Source organism: Lingula anatina, chromosome 1, assembly GCF_051362555.1.
Source record: "Lingula anatina isolate TDL-2025a chromosome 1, LinAna3.0, whole genome shotgun sequence".
Classification (NCBI taxonomy): Eukaryota; Metazoa; Brachiopoda; class Lingulata; order Lingulida; family Lingulidae; genus Lingula; species Lingula anatina.
Window position 1 is genome coordinate 22,055,362 of NC_141767.1, and position 18,910 is coordinate 22,074,271.

The following is an 18,910-nucleotide window of genomic DNA, read 5'->3' on the forward strand; positions in this document are numbered from 1 at the left end:
GACCAGTATTTTAGTCCTATAAATCATTTATACAAGTTTGAGAATAATTAGTAAAACTTCCTTTTATTGTGTTTGCTAACAAAAACTTGGAAAGGGCATGGAAACAACAGACAATGTCTGTCCAAAAATGAAATGCATTGTACAATCCTTATACCATTGTTACAGGAAATTTAGATAGGCACCTTCCCCTGAGGTCAACTCTTTACAAAAATGGCTACATTTTATTTTAGATTTCAGTTTAGGCTGTGTTTCTCTTATGCTGTAACAAGACTGCACTGATGCTACAGTTACAGTCTTCGGGACCATGGAAGTTCCAAGGCACTCAATTCAATAATTTCAAGTAAAACAAAAGTGTAGTTTGGCATTTATAGGGACTGAAGTGTGGGACAGTGATGGCATGGACAGACACTGATCATAATATATACAGACACATAGTGTCTTGATAAAAAAAAAACGTAAATGGTGCACTTCAGTTTTCATTAAAATTTCAATAAAAATTTATTCCACAAATTCAAAAATAAAGTTAGCATCCTCTGACTAAAACCTCTGGTTTATGTAATTTTTTAAAAATATCAAAATAGCTGAATGTTCAATTGAAAGTGGAGAATGCATGTCCATGTCAGTAATTTTGAATTTAAAAACAACTGAATCTCTGTCCAAGTTTCAACCAGTTTCATTGGTTACAGGGGTGACAATTGATATATACATAAAATTTTACAGTATATACAATTAACCATGGGACTATTTATAAAATATTCTGATGCCCTTGCCATAGTCCACAATGGTTTGGTATAAATAGTTCTATACAGTGTAATCTGTTTTCATAAACTGCTGTTAAAAAACTTGTTTCCCAGTGAAAGTTCCCAGCTTACAACCAGCTGAAAACAATCTTGTGTCCTTGGTAAATATTTCACCATTTTATGATTCGCTGGTTATAGGATGTACAAAGGGTTGCCACTTAAAGCATGCGAGATTCTTGAAGACTAAATCTGTTCAATCGTCACTACTCTTCTTAGCAGATTTTAGTGCCTCATGCCTGCATCACTGCTCCGTCAATTTTACCCTTCAGTTTTATTCCTGAACCTGCAAATCCTGTGGCTCCCTAGAATGGGATGTTAACATGAAACATGAATTTCGGACCTAAAAGTTTACTTTTGCCATAAATGGTCTGACAAAATGGTGTTTCATAATCAATATTTTGTCACCAATTAAAATAAACTTTACAAATAAACTTTTATTTAAAAAAAAACCTAACAGCCCCAATATTTGTCTTATGAAAAAATATTTCATACCAAATATAGTTAATCTTAAAGAACATTAACCCCTATGTCATCTGTGAATTTTGCCACATCCACATTGAACATATTTCACAGTGGTACATGATAAGCCTACCCTTTGGAACTGAATGATGTCCTTTTCTTTGAGAGGTTTTCCATTGGTTGGATCAATCATGTCTTTTTTAATTATCTTCTCCACACACTCCATTGTCACAACATTACCTCTGAAACAGAATATAGACAATAAGAATATGGAACAAAAAATAACTCCAATAAAAACTGACCCAAATAGATGACCTTGAACATTTGTGTGTTGCTATTCAGACATGTGGAAAGAGCAAAACGTCATTATCAACATTTCTGGATGGCTATAATTACACTCTTTAACATGGAATTCAAAACAGACCAAATTTTTCTTGGGCTTTTTTTCTCCTGAAATGCACTATTTTAATGTATAAATTCTTCCTTTTATAAATTTTGTAAAACTGAACCCAACTCAATATTCAAACATATAAAATAAACTACTTACGAAGTTCTCAGCAAAGCACATGGCACGGAATTCCCCAGTGCATCATTGGTGACAGCACACACATAACGGGCATCTCTCTTTACTATCAGTGATCTCTTGTCATCATCATCTTTCATCAACGTGAACTTGACAGGAATCAAATCTTTGAGTTTGAGAGGCCTGCCACTCATTGGACACCTAACTTTCTCATCCTGAAAATGAATGAAGATAATGGGTAAAAGCAATTTTGTTAACTTGGAGTTATGAATTTAAAACCATATAAGTAGTGCTTTACAGTACAGCAATTATATTTCTCAAAATACTTTTTAAACAATTAAATTTATATTATTTTATTACATACATTTAATAATATCATGATTATTTTATTCCCCTTAATCAAGAAAAAGATTATTAAAAGAATAATGGAATTACCGGTTTCTTCAGCTCAGTTTTTGTAGCCTGTGGGGTGAGAGAGGGAATCCAAAAACTGGGCAGTTCCTTCCCTTTATCTGCTGTCATGTTAGATACACTACTGGTGCTGGGCTGGGTAGAATCTGGAAAGAAACATATCTACCAGATATGGGTGTTGACAAAAAATTACCTTATTTTAAATTTTGTAAATAAACAAGCTAGAATAAAATATTCTTAATTTAATACGTCTTAATTCTACACTTGTTTAAGGAAACATGAATAAAAATGCTACAGAATGCGTATCACCACATGATTACTACACCACAAATGAACAAGTCTGGTTTAAATTGCAAACCTTCTTTCATGCCAGTAGCTCTGGTACTGTCATCAAACTTCTGGACCTTATCAGAGTGTTCCTTCAGATTTGTTTCTTTTACTTCATCCTAAAAAATCCATGTAACAGTGCTTGTAAACAGGCAAGTTAAACAAACAATGAAAGAATAGATAAATTAAATGTAAAAATTACACATGCAAAATATTTGAACAGATCATGCTTTTTTGCCCTGTTCTTCTTTGGCACAATAGTTGGATTTATTATTACCTCCTTTCCTTTCTTCTGTTTTTCAAATTGTTTCAATTTTCTTGCTATTTCTCGTTTTTGATGCAGTATGTATTCCAAAATTGCTTCCATCTGGAGATGCCCATCTGGACTGAGAATGAAAAAGAATATTTTAATTATATAAAATTAGCCAAAGTGCTAGTATCCAAATTCTGCTGAAAATATGCTGTGGATTGAAACATTAGCACAACATTACTTGAAACTCAATACATTTTAAATCTTTTAAAAAATGCCATGACTATAAAATGCTTTCTGCATGGAACCATAGGCTATTTTTAAGAATAAAAGTAATTAGAGCTAAACTTGTACAAGAATTTCTGCAAAACATAGTTGTAATATTACACATCATGTATTACTTGGAGAATAAAGTAAAACACCTTGTTGGAAAAAAGTTTTTGCCAAAGAGCAGTTTAATTGATAGATACCACTGGACTTGACTTACGTGATCACTGGATCTTTACAAGGTTGTAGAGTTAAGCTGCAACAATCAAAGTCCTGAAGGCAAAATAACAAGAAATGCTGACTTAAATTTGATTTCAACTCTTTACAGGGCTTAAAACATTTATAACTAGAAAAGCACTCCGAGAGCGCAGACCTCCGCCAAGGCAGCAAAGTCTCTACCCAATGCCATTTCACCTCTAAATTTCATTCTATAATGATTTAGTTTTTTTTTTTATTTCTGACTATTGATTGATTATTGATCTGGATCAACACCAAAAACTAATCGTGTTCCTTGGCCCACTTCTGACAGTTCCTGAAAATTTTATCAAAATCGGTCCATAACTTTTTGAGTTATGTTGATGACAGACAGATACATGTAGACAAACAAACAAACAAGGGTGAAAACATAACCTCCTTGGTGGAGGTAATTACTATGATCATATTATAAAATGTTAATTTTAAAATATAGATAAGGTCAATGATATGCAAAAATAATCTTTCAGAATAACTGAAAAAAATTCTTGAAACACATTGCAGTAAAATTTGTTTTTAAATATTTCTTTATTGACTTTAGAATACTGTCAGCCTGGATTTAGTCCATGAAACTGGTATTCTGTGTTCTTACTTTCAGGGAATCTTTTCCAAATCGAACTTCATTACTTCCATATCCAGAGGCTGCTGTGTCTCTTTTCTTCTCGTGATAAGTATACACAGATCCTGCAGTACAATTCTTTGAATGGCGAGTCATCTTACCAGCTCTGTAATACTAAAACATACATGAAGAATAAGCAAAAACATCACTAAATTACATAAAGCTTCAAAAATATTTTCTCCATTTACTTTATTTTTGACGCGAACCTTTTGACTCTTTGAGTTTTTTTCTGGTCAAAGTTATTTACTAGTACGCCGATTTTAAATAAAATTTGTATCAAGCCCACTTACCGGTATATATAGTAGCATCATAAAATTTATAGAACTTTTTATCTTACATTCCAAGATGCAAAGGAATATTTTACAGGTAGAAATTAATAAACTTATACACAATACTAATGTTACTGTAAGTCATCCAGTCGTTCTGGTAATTTTAGCATTTTATAAGTAAACTATTTATATACATTATTTTAAACTAATACACACTTTTAAAAGCCTTTTTACAATCTGATGCATTAGCCACCAGTCAAGGGATGACTAGTCAAAATTCAAAGAGGCTACGAAAATTTAAGACGATTATGAAAAACAATAAAAGGCCTTCCAATAATCTCACCTGTACTTGCTTGCTTTCTTGATTAGGATTCAATAGTAACAACACCGGTTTGCCAAGATAAGTCTCTGTGACACAATTTTAGTTTAGAAGCATATTTCCAACTAAAAAGAATTGTAATAAATCAAATAATGTATAAAAACAATTTCTAATATGTCAATTTAATAAGTAACCAGCATATATTTGTAATTCGTTTATTGTTGCTTTTAACTTTGGCTTATCTTGGCTACAGGTGCTCGCAGTTCTATGTTATTGCTGAACACCGAATGTTTACGGTAGTCCAGGGGAAATGGCAGCCGAATAAGGTTTCGGCTTAAGTACAAGCATGTAGCTAGTAGGGTAAGAATACAACTTATATTGCTTACTTTTATGAAAAACTATACACAGTGGCGTTTAATTGTGTTTGCAGTGCTCTTTTACTAAATTTTTAGACTTTTTTCATCGTTCTATCAAGGAGTTATAACATCTGTTATAACTCCTTGGTTCTATCAACTCGTTGTAAATATGAGTTTTCAAAATTATAATGCCAGGGACTTAAAATTTGGACACAGGTAGCCACATATGTTATTATTAATAAACTGCGTGCATTTTATGTTATCTCATATCCATATTCATATTTTAGTAAAACCATGTTTGCCAATTTTTCAGGAGATCATTTTTCAAATTACTAGTAAAATAAGCAAAAGTTGCCCAATTATACTGGGAATAGATGCACAGCATGTAATCCATGTGTTAGCACTCCTTTTAACAGTTTTTGTTGTGCTAACACAACGCACAATTTAAATTTTGGTTGTAGGATTTTCCAGCAGAGAAATATGTACCAATATGTGAAAGCAGCGTGAAGGATTTTTTGTCACATACTAGTATGTATGTGCAATATGAGGGAAAAATTCATTTTCATGCAATATCTTTCTTTTAAAGTCATTGTGTATGCTAGTTAAAAGCCTATAAGTCCTTGTTCATATCATCTATTATATACTCTTATATATATATATATATATATATTTTTGTTTATTGCCCTACCACCCTTTCCCAACTTAAAAAGGCATAATAAAGAACCATGTCATTTAAAAAATATTGACATTGACCTAAATCATTTAATGAAAAATTGTGCAAACCATCAAATTCACATGTGGGGCAGGTCAAGCAATGTTTTTTGAGTCAAAGAAAATTGTTTTATTTTCCTCAACAAAAATTGAATTTGGCTAAAAAATCGTGTATAGAATACCCTTAAACATATCTGTCATGGCATGAGTTTTAAATTGATGAAATTAGTCGTAATAAAAAAAATGATAGGGCAAGTAATTTTTGATGAGATCAAGTAAACTCCAGCCAATGCTGCCTTCAAGCAACAAAATTAGTTAGGTTTATGCTGTTTATAGTTTTTGAGTCCGATAGATGAAAAAATTCATATCACATAACAGTAACATTCAAGTTTTTCTTTCTTATGTATCTATTTAATATTATTAAAGGTGCTGTAGAAGGAAAATATCTGATATACTGCAGTACATGTGCTGCACTGTATTGTACTCTATGAAGATTTTATTCTCTCCAGTTAATCAGTAAAAAAAACTGTCAAGATGTCTCTGAAGACTCGCATCCATGGGTTCACAGCCTGGGTGAATCTAAGGCTGAAACCATATGATATCCTAATGAACAATGTTATCATGGACTTGCTGACTGGAACAAATCTCAAACTGCTGGTTGAAAGCATGACTGGAAGAGAGATGAAAAATGTCAAAAGTTTTGATGGGTAAGTTAAAGCTACATTTAATTGTACTTTGCAAATGTATTTTCTCTCTCTCTTTACTAAGTGGTATAAGTAATATACAGTAGATGATATTGATAAACAATTCTCTTTTTTCAGGTTGACTCAGCAACAGAAAATAACACGAGCTGAATGGGTTGTCAAGGAATTAAAAGCATGGTAAGTTAAACTTGATCAATATATTGGTAAAGAGTATTGTTATCTTAGTAATCAAAAGCAGTTTTATCCATTTTGACATTATTATTATAATATTAAGCAGTACGGGATTATATGCAGAATATGAACATGGACAACAAGAACCTCCAGCTTAGAGGCAGTTAAAGACTTGCATCTTTCTTGTAACAATAGATAGATGAATTTTAAAGCAAAATACACTTTGCATCCGTTTAAAGTTTGTTCTGTTATTACAGTAAACTAGTTCCTGAAGATGTCTATGTAGATGCCAGACTTTTTGCCATGAGAGGTGCTGATCAGGTGAGGGGATAATGGCAACATTAAATGTGTTTGATGAACAAAAAGCTTTTTTTACTACTCTAGACCATGTTTTACACTCTATGCACAAGTTTTGTCTAAGCAAGTGGTTTTAAACTTTGATAAACTTTGTGGAAGTTTCATATGTGTGACATATGTTTTTACTGTTGAATTTCTCTGAAATGTTAATTTAAGGACCAAAAAATTAATTTTTTTTATCTTCAGAGATATTTTAAAAGGTGTATCACTATGTAACATTGTATTCTAGGTTTTTGACTTACTCTGGCGCCTGGTCAGTCATGACATTTGGTTTGTTTGGGAGAGAGCAGAGTACCTGCAGCATGCAGAAGACCAGGTGTTGGTAGCTGTCCCTTTTAAGGTAAAAATGGATATGCTGTCAAAATTTTGTCATTTAACATTTACTTATAGCCTATTTACAGTGATTGCGAAAGAGATTGAAAACTTACCAGACATGTGGGCTGGAGCAAATTAAATTTTGGTCAGCCCACACCTTTTTTTACCGGCCCACAATAAAATAATCAAGCTGTATATTTTCACATCATTTTTGATTAATATTATTGTCTGGCATTTTAAATTGCTGCTATTTAATTTTTAGGCCAGATGTAATAGGATATTTAAAGGTTTAAGTTTAAACATCTTTCATTTTGGTTGCTTTCTGGCATTTAAGTTTTATCTTTTTTACATCTGGGTTGCTTATCTTAATTTTTAATTTTTTAACACAAGATCATGTATCCTTTGTGAATTTTATTCCAATTTTTGACTAAAATTAAAATATAAGTCATAGTGAAGTGGAGCTTCCAACTTTTCTAACTTTTTTTAGATTTCCCCTCTTGGAAAAATGCTTGTCTGTTAGGGGTTATCCTGGGTCAAAATCTGGTCAGGCCATTTTAGCCCACTTGGTCAAAAAAGTGGGCCATTTTTTTTTAAATGTATGCCGTGAATTATTTAAAGAAAATTCATTATATTTCAATATTTTTTATATCATTAAAAAAACAATGAAAAAGGCTTGATGCTACTACTCTGAAGTTGTAGTGTGTGGAAAAATCTTCCAAAGTAAATATACTGTCCGAAAAATTGTACTTAATGGAAAAATCTTCAGAATTAATAATTGCACTATGCCAAATAATTGCACTACATGGAAAAGGTAGACAATTCCCATTTTTATTGTAAAATAAAGCCATTGCTCTCATAGCAGGCCCGTAGCAAGCCATTTTAAAAGGGGGGGGTCTTTTTCCATAAAAACGTCATGTACCTAGATCAAATTTCACCAAGAGTGGACCTTTTTGTCAGCATTAGAGGCGGTTCTTTCGAACCCCCCGAACCATCCCTGGCTACGGCCCAGAGTCTGAAAAGAATTTTTATTCAATATCTAAGCTAGTTCGTTTAAATGAATATAATGGACAGTTTTGCATCCTGACTGTGCCATTGCGGATTTTCTGCATTGAAAATGATGTTGTCCCTCATTTTGACATATAGCGCCGCTAAAGATGCAATATTACTTAAAATATCCGTTAAAATTAGTTAAGAGCACCCCTCTAAAAAGCAAATGAATATTTCCCCTTTTCACTTATCGATTATTCAACATGCGGTCCGACGGGAGCCATACGTACTTGTTTACCCAGCACGTGTAGTTAGGTGTTCTCAGAGGTCCGCGCGTGGCCAGTCGTAAGCAGTTTGAGCGGCCTGTTGACAGAGTCTTGAGCAGTACGTTTTTTATTGACATGTAGTTGTTTCAGTTTCGATACATTTTTTGTGAAACGGGTCACATGTCAGCCCTCACACCATCGCTATGTGCACTTCGAGTGACATCATAATGTACGTAGACTTTTATTACAAAAATAGTGTTTGCTATTTGAACGCGGCAGTATGGCGTATAAGTTTTACTTGCGCCTAGTGCGTACTTGGAGCTTTACGATAAATTCAAATATGAGGCGAGGTGTCTGTTAAAAAAACCGACTTTAGTACGTCGGACATGTGGGCCGATGAGTTTGAAGGGTTTTCCAGCCCACAGAATTTTTGCCGGCATATGGCCGTGGTCCGACGGCTTTCGCAATCACTGTATTTATTACTCAACTGATGTGAAGTAACAAGCAACATATGTGATTCAAGTGCAAGGCATACATGCAAGTATACGTGATTAGTTGTTGCTGTAAACAGTCAACTGATAAAAATCGATTGACAAGTAAAATATGATGCTTAATTTTATTTGCAGTGGACACCTGAGCCTCCTCCTAAGAAAAGGAAGAAGACCAAAGTAAAGCAGTCATTATTGTCAGGATTTGGTGCAGCATCCTTGGTTCAGGAAGACCTCAATGATGATGTAAGAGATTTTTTTAAAGAAAGAAGTAGATGCAGTTCTAGAGTTACTGAATAATGCTTCTTATTTACAAAATTAAGTCAAATTTCAATTTGTTTAAGATTTTAGTTGTAATTTTCTACAAAAAGTAATTCAGTAGAAAAGACCTTGTTTTGCCAAGAATATTCATAATCTATTGTATCTAGGCACAACAAAGAAAGCAAGTAAGTGATTATTTCCAGTAATGTTGATATTTATTTTTCATACAGGCTCCTGATCCAAATGAATACTATGACCCCTTTCCTGGCTCAGACATCATGAAACAACTTAAACCTAAGAAGATTGATCCCAAAAACTACCCAGCACCTGATGACTGCATACTTGAAATGGTCAATGCACATCTCAATGTGAGTGTCAAGCTTTTGATTCAAATTGCTCCCAGAAAATTATTATTTTTGATACATTGTTCCAGCCTCAATGGTTTTTCAGTTTAGAATTTTTTTATATAGTAACCTATTCAGAATTGATACAAGTTGCAGTCTATATGTTTAACAGCTTTTGCTGGCTTGATAATTTAGCATTAAAATCTTATGTCTTTTCATCTTTTCCAGATGAGTAAGGATGGGAAGAAACTGAAGTGCATAGTGAGTTGATAAATTATATTTGAATAGATGATGTCTCTGATTTTAATAGTATTGATAAAAATGGTAATCTGTCTTTGTTTGAACCTTTTTCAACTACTTCTCAGTAATACCACAGGTATGAAAATAGTTTCATTGGATCTTAGTTTTGATAGTCAGAAAGGTTTCATTTATGCTAGATCCTGAAATTTGATTTACCTGTTGACTGTTTCGTCTGTTCACTCTGACAGACTTGGTCACAACTGAATTACCTGTTCAGGTGAAGGTGAAGCAATGTAATTACCCAATATGGACAATAAAGAAGGTGAAACATCAAATGGAAATGAAAAGATCAGGAAGTAAGATATCCAAAAATAAGAAAGACCAAAAAGTGGAAAAATCCAAAGGACAGGTTACAATCCCATACGTGAAAGGAATATCAGAGAAAATCATGAATGCAATGAGGAAGGAAAACATCGGAGTATCATTCAAACCACACGCAAAACTCAGAAACTTTCTTGTACATCCAAAAGATAAGATAGAAGACAACAAGAAGTGTGGAGTAGTATATCAAATCGGGTGTGGGAGCTGTGACAGAGTCTATGTTGGAGAGATGGGAAGAAAATTAGAAACAAGACTAGAGGAACACAAGAAAGATGTTAAGGAAAATGTAGGTGAGGGAGTTAACACCAGATCCAAATGCTCTATGTCGACAGGAGTTCTACACAAATCTGCCATCACAGATCATATGTCAGATAACAACCATGTGCCAAAATGGGACAATGTAAAGGTGCTAACCGGTGAAAATGACTACAGCAAACGCAAAGTTTTGGAATCGATCTGGATAAGAAGGAAGAAACACACCATGAACAGAGATGAAGGAGCACACAAGCTGTCCCATGTGTATGACGACATTCTCAAACCCACCCTGGGGGGAGGGGGCGAGAGGGGCTAACAAGTCATCATCAAGACTGAGATAATTACCTGTTCACCTTCACCTGAACAGGTAATTCAGTTGTGACCAAGTCTGTCAGAGTGAACAGACGAAACAGTCAACAGGTAAATCAAATTTCAGGATCTAGCATAAATGAAACCTTTCTGACTATACCACAGGTAATCAGAACCTTTTGCAACCCCACAAAATTTGCTTATGAATCACTGATTATCAGAAATTTTGGTCACACTTTAGTATTCTTATTAATTATTTGATAACCTTTAGGTGGAAGGTCAGTCAGTTACAAATAAAATTACTAAGTCTCATTTGACCTTTGGCTAAATATCAATCAACCAACATTTTGAGTTTTTCATTGATCTTGTACATGCCATCATACTACATGGGATGGATGATATAAAAATTACAAAAGTTCAGATATTTCTGGGCTGACAATCAAGTAAATATTTTAATAACAAATAAAAGAACTTCCACATGTCTTCAACTACTTCTCCCTTTTTATTCATTCACTCTCTTTATGTAAGTATAACTAAAAGCTATATGATGTATATCTTCAGAGTGTGGATGACCTCATGGACAGCCGTGTTCTTTGTGCACTGGTCAACTCTTTTGTACAGGATACATTTACACCAGAAGTTTTGCTCAATGACAGGTAAATTAATATTAATCTTTAGTTGATGTATATTTTCACATTACAGAAAAAATTGTAGCTATTATTATCTTGCTTTCAAAGAAGTGTTTTGTTAGATAAGTTTATTTCAGTTACTCACTCCAACATTTTATATATCATTTACGTTTATTTTATTTGTAAAGGTGGACTATGAACTTGTGCTTACGGACAGCAGAAAAGATGTTTTATACTGAAACTCCCTTTGATTCTGAAGACTTAGCTGAGGTGGGTATTTTCTAACAAATTTTCTTCAGGGTATTATTACAAAGAAAGCACTATTTCATTTTTTTACTGAAATGATAATAGGTGAAAATGAAGCAGTAGATGCACGTAAAATATTTGTAACGTGACAGGAAACTTAAAATGATTTTAGAAAGTAGTTTACATCCTTCCACTAACAGTTTTCATGTTTTTTAGGGAGATCCTATGGCTGTGTGTGCCTATTTTGCATTCTTCTTCATGGTTGGCTACAAATTCAGGCAGGCCAAGGCAGTTGTCAACAGAATAGTAAGGACACTTTTTTCTCTCTGTTATAACACTGTACTACAGTTTATATACACTTATATCTAGCCATTTGAAATCAGTTACTAAAGAGTATTTATACATGTAAATATATCTTATATAAAAACTGGACCATATTTAGATTTTATATAGATTAATTCAAAGTTTAAGATGCCCTGAGAAATCCATATTCAGTGTCCCATTTGTTAGAGAATCACTTTTCTCACTTTTAGAGTTTACAAATGGTCTTTTCAGAGACTTTTTTTTGTTACTATATCATAGATTAATTGTAATTGTGTCAACTCAATTTACAGGAGTGGCTGCATCGACTTATTCGTGAAAACAATCATGAAATGGATGAACTGGCCACTGTGGCTACCAACATACAGGAACTGAGGAGGAAGAAAGATCTGAAACAGAAATTACAGATGTACAATGATGGTAAGATTTTATTTTTGAATCAATTGTCAAACCTTCAAATTAATTTCTTTTAATAAAGATATTTTATTACTTGTAAGGGAGGTGTTTACTTCTGTGTTCTCTCTATGTATCTGAAATGGCTCTCTTGAATATGTTATTGTGTGACCCAGTAGCAATGTCTTAGTAACTGTCAATGCTCAGTGCTTGGTACACGTATAGAAATATGTTATGGTAGATTTACATTTCTATTGACTGGGCTTGTACATGTCCATTGCACATCTCCCAGTATATAATGCATACATTTTTCTGCAGAAATTGGAAGGATTCAAGACATGTTTGATCTAGAGTACTGCAGAAAATGGCTTGATCATGCCATAAAGGTTCAGAAAGAGGTACGTATTTTCATTCATTTATTATTTGCCATCATCATTAACTATGTCATATATGAACAATGATAAACTATTTTCTATAGCAAAACATAAATTAAAAAAAGTATTTACAAACAAGGAAGAAGACATATATTAACAAAAGCAAAAAAAAAGTTGAAAGTGATTTACCTGCATAAATACAGTGCAAAATACTTTTAATTTCAGACTCACAAGCTGATCTGGACCAAAATGAAGGAAAAATTTGAAACTTTGCCAGTTCCAAGAAACATTTCTATCAATGACCTTTGCTTGTCATTGTCTATCAATTTGGTAAGATTATCAAATTGATTGTGCTGTTTTGAAAACCCTAAATTTGTTATTATTTCTCAATTTCTCAATTTTGTACAATGTTTGAGCACAGTGTTTATGCTAATTGGATAGATATGCAAATCTTTAACATGAAAACAATAGAGCAACATGGTAACATAGGGCTATGTATAGTGTAAGCCTTTAAGTGTATCGATTAGATTGTTATTAATTTTGATAATTTCAGAGCCTGACTTTTGGCAGTGCATTTTATCTCAGTAACAACAAAGAACAAGTAAATGAGCTGAGAAAGATGATTTTAAGGAACAAAGAGACAGGAGAATACATTGAAGATTTCACTGCCAAGAATAAAGGTCAGTTTGAATTATATTTTATTGAAATTCTGAAATAAAGATATTTTGTTGTATGATTATTTTCATTATTGTTTTAAATATTGTGTAATTATTGTATTTTGGGGTGGTGTTTAAAATTGGATTTTCCTTTTTTCAGAGCCAATTCGAAAGATACTCAGACTTCATGCATATGAAACAGTAGAAGTGAATCCAGAAAAATATCCACAATATGATGTAAGTGATTTTTTAATAGTTTGAACAAAGCTTACAAAAATTCAATGGTCACCAGTTCAAGCAGTACTAAGACAGGTATCATGACAATTTTTCCATACTGAAAATACTGAAAATATTAAACATCCTGAAAATGACAATGAGATGTTACTTTTACAGTAGAAGTGACTTGGGAAGCAGAATATATACTACCTGTACATCACATATCAGCACATGTATTGATGATTTTTCAGATTTTCTTTGAAAGTCCATCAAGGAACAAAAGACTGGAGGCAGGCACTGAGTTTTTGTATCAGATTTTCCCAGGGACATTTGAACAGTGGCACAAACAAATGTTTAGGGCCATCAAGGAAAATGAAGTGGATTCTGTGAAAAAGATGGTGTTATTCTTCAGGAATACTCCTTCATTTATCAATGCAAGAGAGAAAACTACAGGCAACACTGCACTTCATATAGCTGCCAGATTTGGGCAATATGTGAGTTGTGTATTAAACAGGGACAATCTGTTATATATTCATTTACATTATGCAAGGTGGGCTTTAGAGGGACAGGGGAAGTGGTCGCCTTACTGTAGTCTCAAATACAAGATATACCTTTTAAAAAATAAATGCTCTTTGGGTCAATGTTGTTTCAACTTATGCAATATAGAATTTGAAATCATAAATATGCCTAAATGTGTATAGTGATCACTTGTTTGGTTTTTGAGAATTTTAATCATTACTAAAATTCTGAAAACCAAATAAGTGATCACTATATATTCAGGCATGTGAAAGTTAGAAAACTGTTAAAAAATCAATATTTGAATAGATCTTTACTTCATACAGATTTTATTATAATCTACAGTTATTTGGATTGCCTTGAAGGACATAAATTAAACAATTGTGTTACATTACTTTGCTAAAGAAATTGACATTTGGATGATTTATATGTCATATAAATCTTTCTTCGTTCTAGGAAATAGTGCAGTTTTTGCTGGAAAGCAATGCTAATATAGATGCCAGAAATGCTTACAAGTACACACCATTGTTCTCTGCTTTGGAGGGTGTACACAGGAGGGTGGGGCACGTAAGTATTGCTAGATGTTTTCAGTTGCATTGCTTAAAAAATGTAATAAAAATCAATAAACTTATTAATCAGGACCTTTGAAGTAAATGTTAAACTAAGATGTATTTATATGGCTTTTGCTGTTTAACATCATTTCACAGCTATTCTTTAAATTCTTGATAAATTCATGCAAAATTTGTGTGCACTTAATACATTGGCACATTTGTCATTCTAGCTACTTGTTGAATGTGGCTGTGATGTTAACAAGAGGAGCATTAAAGGTCTGACTGCCTTTGAAACTGTGAAAAATGACGAGTTGAAAGATTATCTCATAGGTAAGAACTTTTTTGTTTGTGGTGTACTTGACTCTCCAGATGTTTTATTTGTCAAGATATACTTTTGTCACAGGTGAAATTCTGATTTTCACAGAGCATAAGGCACCAATTCACAAACAGAATGTACTGAAGTAAAAAAAATATCCATTCCAGAGGCATATGAGCACTACTCTGATGTAGTTCCTAAGATAATGGCAGGTGACCTGGAGGTTCTGGAGGAAGTTGTCAAAGATCACATCACTGGAGTCAGGCAACTGAACAGTCTACGCAGCAGGTGAGATACAGGGTGTCCACATGGCACAGGTCATATGCCCCATATGCAGTTTTATAATGCATTCTCTTTTTTCCTAAATCTGAAATCCAGGAAACAATTGTTGAATTCACCAATTAATTTACAGCTGCATCAGGCAGCTGTTTGTAATGGTACTCAGTACAGTACCTGTAGTGAAGACTGCAGACCCTTTTATTATTATTATTAATATTATTTTTTAACTCTATTTACAGGTGTGTCAATGGTAGCACCCTGATTCACACAGCAGCTTACTTTGGTGCAGTATCTATAGTAAAGACCTTGCTCACCTTGAGAATGGATGTGGACCTTAGAGACTACAAAGGAGCCACACCACTTCACAGGTCACAGAATGTAGAGACAATGGAGGTCAGTTTCCTCTGAACAGTTTTAGGTCAAACTGTGGAAACCCCAAAATTATACATTTAGATAACTTGTATCAAAAAGAGTTAATAAAGATATGCTGGGATTGCCAATGGTTTGGAAAAAAAGTTCAACTGGGCATTTGCAAAATTTTAATATTGAAATTTTAAATGTTTAATTTTAGAATTGAAATTTTAGTTTTGATGGAAACTTGAAAAGAGCATAAGGTAGGTGCAATAATATTACTGTAAAATCTCTGTGTATTTCCAGGTTCTGCTAGAGGCAGGAGCTTCAGTGAATGCAGAGGATCTGGAAGGTAACACACCTCTTCATGTGAAATGCTATGGAGAGACTGGCAAGGAGACACAGCTTGGGTGTATAGAGCTGCTATGTCAGAGTGGGAGTAAACTGGTGTCTAGAAACAATAGGGTAGGGATCCCATTTATAACTCTGCAAAGGTTTGAAAGTGATGGTTGTTTTTAAATGTGGTTTCAACATTGTCAGTGAAGATTTTATAAAATAATTTTATCTGATATTAGAAAATTCTCCTACAAACCAAATATGGATTAAGTTTCAATTTAGAATTGTTCAAATTGCCTTGACTTTAATTTCATTTTAGAAAAATAATTTTAACATATATCAAAAGATTATTTGTAAAATCTGCATGAAAGTGATAAACATATCTGAAATTCTGCAGGGTTTGATGCCAATCCACTGCTGTGCCATGCAGGGAAGAATTGATGCCATTCAGTTGCTGCTGGCAGCAGACAAGAAAGAAGAAATCAAGAAAGATCTCTCCAAAGAGGACCCAAAACTTCCACCCAGCTTGCCACACCTAGCAGTGGCCAATGACTGCATGGAGTGTGCTGAATGGTAAAGTGTTACTATGATTTAACTCCAAAGTTTTCATTAATTTTTATCACAATATAAAAAATGCACATAATTCATGAAAATGGATTAGAATTCAAAAAAGATACTTATCTTTGTCTGAGATCAGTGGTAAAAAAATCAACGATCTATTTTACAGGTTGATTGAAAATGGATTTGAATTTAAAGAAGGAGAGCCAGACTTGCTAGTACAAAGAATTCTGGCTGAACAAGTGAAAGTGTGAGTAGAATTAGGAATTTTAAAATCCGATTACATTTTGATGTCATTCACTTTGTAGGATAAAGTATGTACTTAACAAGTCATCAATGTATTACGAGAAAGTGTAATATTTACTGACAGATTTTGATCATTATATTAAAACTTAATTGGAAATGAAATTTATTGTAAATATATAAGCATTGATATCCTTTGTTTTAATTTTTTTCCAGTATTCAACAAGGAGAAGCTATTAAGTTTTTATTAGATCATGGAGCCTCAGCCAATCCAGTCTATCCTGGGGGAAACACGTAAGTTAAATGTTGATACTTTCCACATTTTGTGACAAATACAACTTAATATCTCTACTGAAATCAGTGTGCACCCCTTCAGAGAGGTTGTTATATGTGAATATCAAATTTGAAGTTGTTCATTTGACTAAGAGAATGCTGGCCTTGGTTTGATATTTGAATATCTTTTTCCGTTCAATTTCAGTGCCCTGCACTATGCTGCCAGTATGAGTCACTCCACAGAGATCCTGGAGTTGCTAATGGGTTATGGTGCCGAGGTGGATGCCCCTAACGAGGACCAAGCCACGCCTTTGTTCTTCTCCACTCAGTGCAACAACCAGAGTGCAGCCAGTGTGCTCATTGAAAATGGAGCTAACTACCGGTGGAAAAATGCTCAAGGTACAGTGTTCAGTTATCACTTGAGAAAAAAGTGCAATTCTTATGGTTTGCCTTAATAGATTGTCTTTAACTGCAAAAAGGAATTAATACCTTGGCTGCAAAACGGTTATCATATTAAATCTGAAATATATGTCACTTTTATTATACATTTTTGCAGGACTGACAGCTTTTGATTGCATCCTGGACTTTGATGATTGGGTTGAGTGTGGCTACTTCAATGATGAGATAAGAGCTAGACTCAAAGGTAAATGATTAAAGTTAAACATTTAAATGCTATCAGTTTCCAATACCCCACACACAACATAATTCATATGCTTAGCTTGTTAACCTTGTCCAAGTCTATCAGCATGAAATCAGCCAATTGAATTTTTTTTACATGTGTAATTATACCGTTTTTTAATCCAGATAAAATATTTCCATCACATTTTAGTCAGTGCAATTTTGAAAAAATGATTTTACCAAAAGGAAAAAAAGATAAATTAATCTAACCATAATATGGATTTCTTTTCTACTTGTAGCTTACAGTTTAAAACACACCAGAGATCTCATCCGTGCAATCAGCAAAAAGGTAAAGCATTCCGGTCCTATACGCCAACCACCACGCACTCCTGACCTCACGCGGCAGGCTTCCAACCTGAGTGGGCAAACACTGCTCCCTATCAGCAGAGGTTCCAATGCCCTTTGGTCAGCCAAGACCAGTGCATCTGCCACTACCCCGGCTGCCTCCCCGCGCCAGATTACCTCCCAGCTCTCTCTGAGAAGCCAGTCCTCACCAGGTCTGCTGCCTCCTCTGAAGTCTGCAGGTTCAGCTGCTGTGAAGTCTGCAGGGTCCTGATGATATTCTGCGTGTGTTTTAGATAGAAGACTATAAGCAGCAAACAGTCCTACAAAATGCTGATGGGATCAAAGCAGAAAAGAAGTTGATTGCCTCATTTCTGTCTTGAAAAAAATTTGGACCTCTGTGAAATTGTTGCTCAGAGATCAGTACGAATTGAAAAGATCAATGTCATTATGAATGGATATTACAGTACAGGGGCTGTACATGTATTTTATACCAAGACTATCAAGATTAACTATTTATAAGTATTTATATTTTTCAGTAGTTTTGCTGCTTGAAGTTGGCATTGCATGCACAATTTTATTTACAACATATTGAATATTTTGACCATTTACTTATTCTGTGCCTTTTACAGTGAATGCCGATTGTGATATGCAACTTTTATGTCAAATTCATTGAACTGTTTTAGAATCATTTATTGTAAACATTACCCAGTAATGGCTCTGCGATATTGCAGGTTTTGTATACTATACCTTTCTTATAATATCTATTGTATATCTGCATTTTGCTTATTTGTAAATAAAATTTTTAATTTGGAGATGGATACATATTGTGAATTTTTAAAAAAGTGTAGTAAATATATTCCTATTGCATTATCTAAAAAAATTTTTTTTAATGGAGAAAGGGCTCATTCAAAGTTTGAACATTATTTTTGGATGTCAAATTTTCTTGTTTTATTAAGGAGAAAATATGAAATAGCTAACTGCCAACAGTGCTAAGAAAAACTTTCCAAAATGAAATTTATTTCTAAAAAATTGAAAACTGCCTGTAATA

The 18,910-nt window shown here is 33.6% G+C and overlaps 2 protein-coding genes across 3 annotated transcripts; one reads left to right on the plus strand and one right to left on the minus strand.

Annotated features, from left to right (window-relative positions):
• Window positions 1-531: 531 nt before the first annotated feature.
• On the minus strand, window positions 532-4,577 carry LOC106164508 (nitric oxide synthase-interacting protein-like). Of its 2 annotated transcripts, none has more exons than XM_087002520.1 (9): window positions 4,521-4,577; window positions 3,882-4,014; window positions 3,258-3,310; window positions 2,798-2,906; window positions 2,552-2,639; window positions 2,218-2,339; window positions 1,807-1,997; window positions 1,393-1,501; window positions 532-1,102 (listed from the first exon to the last, which is right to left on the minus strand). In XM_087002520.1, the coding sequence occupies exons 2-9, from the start codon at window positions 4,002-4,004 to the stop codon at window positions 1,031-1,033; spliced, it is 867 nt and encodes a 288-aa protein (XP_086858646.1). In that variant the 5' UTR covers window positions 4,005-4,014; window positions 4,521-4,577; the 3' UTR covers window positions 532-1,030. The 2 variants fall into 2 exon arrangements, with proteins under 2 accessions (XP_086858646.1, XP_086858647.1); XM_087002521.1 differs by having other exon boundaries at window positions 3,882-4,022; window positions 4,521-4,551.
• Window positions 4,578-4,767: 190 nt separating this feature from the next.
• Window positions 4,768-18,674, plus strand: LOC106152547 (uncharacterized). The gene is made up of 28 exons (XM_013526162.2): window positions 4,768-4,856; window positions 6,073-6,270; window positions 6,385-6,444; window positions 6,696-6,759; window positions 7,025-7,135; window positions 8,990-9,097; window positions 9,343-9,480; window positions 9,685-9,717; window positions 11,203-11,297; window positions 11,459-11,540; window positions 11,733-11,822; window positions 12,131-12,257; window positions 12,549-12,628; window positions 12,830-12,934; window positions 13,158-13,284; window positions 13,421-13,497; window positions 13,728-13,970; window positions 14,449-14,559; window positions 14,774-14,873; window positions 15,027-15,147; window positions 15,378-15,531; window positions 15,796-15,954; window positions 16,223-16,398; window positions 16,553-16,633; window positions 16,843-16,920; window positions 17,105-17,298; window positions 17,456-17,542; window positions 17,817-18,674. The coding sequence occupies exons 2-28, from the start codon at window positions 6,098-6,100 to the stop codon at window positions 18,131-18,133; spliced, it is 3,291 nt and encodes a 1,096-aa protein (XP_013381616.2). The 5' UTR covers window positions 4,768-4,856; window positions 6,073-6,097; the 3' UTR covers window positions 18,134-18,674.
• The last annotated feature ends 236 nt before the right edge of the window (window positions 18,675-18,910 follow it).